The sequence below is a fragment of the Polyergus mexicanus genome, unplaced genomic scaffold (genome assembly GCF_030449975.1).
Source record: "Polyergus mexicanus isolate NDT 795.1 unplaced genomic scaffold, iyPolMexi1.0 SCAF_219, whole genome shotgun sequence".
NCBI classification, from domain to species: domain Eukaryota; kingdom Metazoa; phylum Arthropoda; class Insecta; order Hymenoptera; family Formicidae; genus Polyergus; species Polyergus mexicanus.
This window is the reverse complement of record NW_027223539.1, coordinates 13233-19743: the sequence shown is the minus strand read 5'-3', so window position 1 is coordinate 19743 and position 6511 is coordinate 13233. Positions and strand designations below refer to the sequence as shown.

The window sequence follows — 6511 nt, the reverse complement described above, 5'->3', positions numbered from 1 at the left end:
AAGCCTTCACCGGGAGCACACCGAACGCCTCACGCTCCTAAAGTTATAATTAAACGATAATTCGTGTGTCCGCTCATATCTTGCTGTCGCGTGCGATTACCTAAGACGGTCCGGGAGTTGGTGTCGAAAGGAATAAATACTGTTCAACAAACTAAACCCGGACAAATCAATTACGTCCTATCTCTCCGATCGGCGAAACAAATAAATTCTGTTAATGTGGACGTGTAAATCGAAGGCGCGGCTACATTAAATGGTCCTTCGAGCCGGATTTTGGAAAAACAGATAGTGATTCGGTAATCAGTTCGCGGAGTGCGAGTGAGAACGCTGACACGCTAAGGTAACAGCACTTATAAAAACTATCGCGAGACGGAGACGGTGCGCGATATCAAAACATCTATCCGCATTCCGCTGCCGTAAATAATAACGCGAGTGCGTTGAAAGGACTTCCGGGAAAATAAAGTGCGCGAAGTCAACTTTGCATCCCTTTGCATTATTAAAGTTGTGCTATTAAGCACAACGTATCATTATTATTTGCGCCCTGCGTAATCCGCAGTGCCGCGCAAATCTCGCGCTTCTTAGCGCTTTGCACAGCTTAAGTGCAATCTTTGTGCTCTTTAGCACTCCGCACCTCAAAGTGCGTCCTGCGTAATCCGCAGTGCCGCGCAAATCACGCGCTTCTTAGCGCTTTGCACAGCTTAAGTGCAATCTTTGTGCTCTTTAGCACTCCGCACCTCAGAGTGCGTCCTGCGTAATCCGCAGTTACACATAGTTGTCGCACGCTTTAGCGCGCGGCACTGTTAAGTGAAAATTATAGTGCGTCTTCGCACATCCGCGTGCGACGGACCAGTCGTCACGCTTCAGCATCTCTACAACCACCAGGTGGTAAATTGTTGCTGAAAGGCTTCATCTTATATGACTACCATCATGACGGACTCGCTGCAGGGCCTCCTCATCGAGCAATCTATTACAATAAGCTCGATGAAGCGAGTGTTCCCCAACTTTAAGAAAATGGGCAAGGCCAACGTCACGCAATACAAGGCGAAGAGTCGACTGGACGCCTTGGAGACATTATGGGAAAGGTGTCAACGTCTCAACGTCCAGCTTCAGCAAATAGCAACGGCCGACGAACAGCGTACAGTCCCATACTTCACCGAGGAGGAATTCTTTACGGCCGAGGACGTCTACCACGAAGCGGCGGACTACCTCGCAGACGTGATAGGTAAATTCTCCCGGTGCGACCCAAATGCGGCATCAACGGTAAGCGACATTTCTTCTCGCGAATTGTCTGGTACGGTTTCATTGCAATTACCACGAATCCCGTTGCCGAAATTTTCCGGTAATTTCGCGGAATGGGAAAACTTCCGCGGAATATTCGAATCGCTCGTCGCCTCGAAAGAATCGCTGTCGAATACGCAGAAATTACATTATTTAAAAGCCAGTGTCACGGGCGAAGCCGCTGTATTAATTAATCATGTTAAGATTGCAGACGCAAATTACGATGGTGCGTGGAAATTACTTATCGAAGAGTACGATAATCAAAACGCGATTATTCATGCGCATATTCATGCTTTCGCTGATTTGCCTATTATGAAAACGGAATCCGCTGTCGAACTCAAAGGTTTACGCGATACCGTTGCCGCGTCATTAGCCGCGTTAACAAATTTAGGCAGACCTGTTGAAAAATGGGATGACTTATTAGTCTATATTGTTTCGCAAAAATTTAGTCCACGCACACGTAATGAGTGGAATCTGCAACGCGGTAAATCAACCGCATCTCCGACGTACGAAGAGATTCGAGATTTTATGACGTTGCGAATTCGAGGACTAACCGATCATTCTAAGTTAAATGCCGATACTTCGTCTCATAAAAATAAAGGCTCTAATCGGGCCTCGGTGAATAACGTAGCCACCGAAAAATGTTTGAATTGTTCCGGCAATCATAATTTGATGTTATGCGACGAGTTTAAGCGTAAATCCGTCGAACAGAGAACTCAGTTTCTCAAATCACACAAATGTTGCTTTAATTGTTTAAAAGTCGGCCATTTCCCGACCTCTTGCAAGAGTAAAAAACGCTGTAATTTGTGCCGACGAGCACATCATACGCTCTTGCATCGTGCATCAAATATACCAGTACAGAAGATTAGTGAAAATTCTGTTTTGGAAAACAAAACTCTTAACGCTCAACCGAGCGGCTCGGCCACCCCTGAGATAAAGAACGAGACCGCCGTCGCTTCCGTTCAAACGCTTCATTCGCCGCTGAAAAATCCGCCGAACGTGTTACTAGCCACCGCATGGGTAATACTGCGTACCATCGAAGGACGTAAATTTAAAGTTCGTGCGTTGTTAGATCAAGGCTCGGCTGTTAGCTTTATTTCGGAATCGTTGTGTCAAACTATGCGCACGAAACGTTCCCGCGCGAGCCTCCACGTACAGTGTTTCGGTGAACGATACAGTGGCGTAGCGAAATCTCAGGTGTCTCTTACTCTCGAGTCTTGTAATGGGCGAGGTTCCTCCACCTTCTCTTTGACTGCTTTCGTATATCAAAAAATCACGTCATACGCAGGCTCAAAGACTAAAACCGTAAATTATTGGCCGCATTTACGGAAATTATCTCTCGCGGATCCGGATCCGTTTAGCAATCATCCGATCCATCTGCTCATCGGATCAGATTTATATGGATCGTTATTAAAGCAAAAGATAAAACATGGTCCGACCGGAACTCCGACGGCCCAGCTTACTGCTTTAGGATGGATATTATCCGGTCCTACCGGCACTTCTAATTCAATTACCGGCTCCGCGACTTCATTAAATTGCGTAACAATTCCTTCGCTCGATTCTCTCCTTCAAAAATTTTGGGAGATCGAGGAAATTTCTTCCGAACTTCAGCTGTCGGAAGAAGATAAAAAATGCGAACAACATTTTATCGAAACACATCAGCGTGCCGAAGACGGCCGCTATATAATACGGTTACCATTTAAAACCAACCCTCCGCTCGATATAGGAGCTTCGCGCGAAACTGCCGCGCTTCTTTATTCGAAATTAGAACAACGCCTACGAAAAAATCCGGATCTCGCGAAACCCTATCATTCTTTCTTAAATGAATATAAATCTATGGGTCATATGGAACCTGTCTCCGACGAAAATCCGACGCTTAACCAAGCGGTGTATATACCGCATCATCCGGTACTACGCGAGTCTAGCAGCACGACGAAACTTCGCGTAGTATTTAACGCGTCGTGCAAAACGAGCAATGGTTCTACATTAAATAATCATTTAATGACCGGGCCTAAATTACAACGCGATTTGTCCTCAATTATCCTTCGTTGGCGTCAATTTCGTTATGTGTACACCGCCGATATCGAAAAGATGTTTCGACAGATCCGCGTTCATCGAGACGATGTCGATTTTTTGCGGATTTTTTGGCGATCTAATATTAATTCTCCGATACAATCTTATCGATTGCTTACAGTTACATACGGTACTACTCCAGCTCCGTATTTAGCCATGCGCGTTATCAATCAATTAGCTATCGACGAAGGTCATTCCTTTCCAAAAGCACAAAAAATAGTACAAGATTCTATTTACGTCGACGACGTTCTATTTGGCGCCGATGAAGTTCCGTCGCTAAAGGAAAGTCGCGATCAGCTTACGAAATTGATGGCGCGAGGCGGTTTTCATTTACGCAAATGGGCTGCCAATTCTATAGAATTATTAACAGACATTCCTCCGGGAGAGCATGAACTCGCTATCGCTCGTACATTCGATAAGGATGATACGCTTAAGGTGCTCGGACTTGAGTGGATACCACGAGAAGATTCGTTTCGTTTTCAAATCGAGTCACCTTCGGTCAATATGAATACGAAACGTCTGATACTATCATTTATCGCGAAATTCTTCGATCCACTGGGATGGGTTTCTCCGGTAATAATCACCGCGAAAATTATGATTCAAGAACTGTGGCTAAGAAAACTCGATTGGGATTCTCCTATCACGGCGGACTTGTTAGAGCCCTGGAAAAAATATTGTGCGGAATTCATAAATTTAAAAGAAATTCGCATTCCGCGATGGACTGGAATGCATCCGGAAAATTTGGCTATCGAGTTGCACGGATTCGCCGACGCGTCTAATCGAGCGTACGCCGCTGTCATTTATTTAAGAATTCTCCGATCGCTCAGCGAGTTTTCAGTAGTCTTAATAACCGCAAAATCAAAGGTAGCTCCGATTAAAACGATTAGCGTGCCGCGTCTAGAATTAAATGCCATAGTCTTATTAACTCGATTGCTAGAATTCGCGCAAAAATCGTTAAATTTGCAGCACATTCCGACGTACGGATGGACAGATTCTTCGGTCGCGCTCGCATGGTTACGAGGCCATCCATCAAGATGGACTACTTATGTGGCGAATCGCGTATCGGAAGTACAAACTCGGCTGCCGTCGATTAAATGGAATCACGTCCCATCTAAGGAAAATCCAGCGGATTGCGCGTCGCGAGGTTTGTCACCCGCTGAACTCCGCGATTTCGAACTTTGGTGGGCCGGCCCTGCCTGGTTGAGTTCCCCTTCTACCGCGTGGCCGATCCATGATAAATTAAAAGATCAACTTGAGGCCGATCGTCAGATAATCGAAACCGAAACGCGAAATACGATCGTTTGTCATGCTCAACATATTCTGGAGTGGCAATTACCGAACGAAGTCTCTACATGGAAGAAGTTAATTCGAGTCACGGCACGCGTGCAACGTTTTATTAATAATCTAAAATGTCGCGCGACCAATGCGAGCGTGAATACGACGTGCTTGTCCGCTGCCGAGCTCAAAGAAGCTTCCTTGTTTTGGCTCCGTTACGTGCAACAACGTCATTTTCCATCCGAAATTCAAGCGTTAAACGATAAAGGTTTACTGCCAAGATCCAGTTCTTTGTTATCGCTTTATCCCTTTCTCGGGAAAGATAAATTAATTCGCCTTGGCGGGCGGATTGACAATTCGTCACTCAGTTATGATGAACGGCACCCTATAATTTTACCGAAACATCGAATTTCGGATTTATTAATCGCTCAAGCTCATAAAGCCTCTCTTCATGGAGGCACTCAATTAATGTTAAGAATTTTACGCCAAAATTATTGGATAATTTCAGCGCGCACCAGTGTAAAATCTCTTATACGTAGTTGTGTAAAGTGCGTACGCGAACGCGCACGTACCTCGCAACAGCTGATGGGGAATCTCCCCCAGCCCCGCGTCACGCCTTCGGCTCCGTTCTCGCACACAGGCGTCGATTACGCCGGGCCGATGAATATAATTCCGTCAGTCGGCCGCGGTCAACGATCCAAAAAATATTATGTTGCCGTTTTTATTTGTCTCTCGACAAAGGCCGTCCATTTAGAATACGTAGATGATTACGCTACTAACGGTTTTCTCTCCGCCTTTCGGAGATTTGCAAGCCGTCGCGGTCTTCCATCCGACATGTACAGTGATAACGGCACTAATTTTCAAGGCGCGGACCGCGAATTAAACACTACCTTTCAGCGACTTGTCGCTGACCCTCAAATACAAGACGCTATCGCTAATGATAACGTAAAATGGCATTTTATACCTCCCTCTGCTCCGCATTTCGGCGGACTTTGGGAAGCCGGTGTCAAAGGATTAAAGTTCCATTTGAAACGAGCGATTGGTTCCCGAACATTATCGCAGATCGAGTTCGCTACGCTGCTGTGTCAAATCGAGGCTTGCCTAAATTCCCGCCCGATTTCCGCGTTACATGATGATCCGAATGACTTTTCCGCGTTAACTCCGGGTCATTTTTTAGTCGGTCGCCCGTTAGTAAGTCCGCCTGAAGAATCTGTTTTAGATATCGATTCGAATCGGCTGTCTCGATGGCAGCAAGTGCGTGCGATTTTAGAACAGATCTGGCGTTCTTGGTCTTCTGATTATTTGCATACATTGCAACAAAGGCGTAAATGGCAAGAAAACAAACCGGAGCTCAAAATTAACGAGCTGGTATTGTTGAAAAATAATTTGGCACCTCCTTCGAAATGGGAACTTGCCCGAATATTAGACGTACATCCGGGATCGGATGGGCATGTCCGAGTAGTTACATTGCGTACTGCCAAAACCACTCTAAAGCGACCAATAACGCAGATCTGTCAGCTACCGATATCAAGTGACACTGGCTCTTAAATTAACTTGCGTTTTCTTTATGCGTTAATAATTAAATTTGACTTTAATTATCGTCACGCTCTGTATATGTACATATATCTACTCTAAGAACGCTTATGTAAATAACCCTATGCTAAGATTTACTGATTAAGTTGATTCATGTATTTCGATGATCTTTATCTGTACTCTTTCCTATTATTGTATGTTGAAAAATTTGCTGTAGAGCTCTTCGGACCGTCTGATCGAGAATTATCATTAAGATGTCGTGTATCGATTATAGTGGTAGGATTTAACCAGTTATTTCGTAACCTACCCGGTATACGAGGCGAGCGGGATGTTCAAGAAAGTAAGCGTTTTATAA

The 6511-nt window shown here is 45.1% G+C and overlaps 1 protein-coding gene across 1 annotated transcript; it reads left to right on the top strand.

Moving 5' to 3' along the window:
- Positions 1-924: 924 nt before the first annotated feature.
- Positions 925-6171, top strand: LOC138944493 (uncharacterized). Its single transcript, XM_070315349.1, has 2 exons — positions 925-1219; positions 1700-6171. The coding sequence occupies exons 1-2, from the start codon at positions 925-927 to the stop codon at positions 6169-6171; spliced, it is 4767 nt and encodes a 1588-aa protein (XP_070171450.1).
- Positions 6172-6511: the final 340 nt, after the last annotated feature.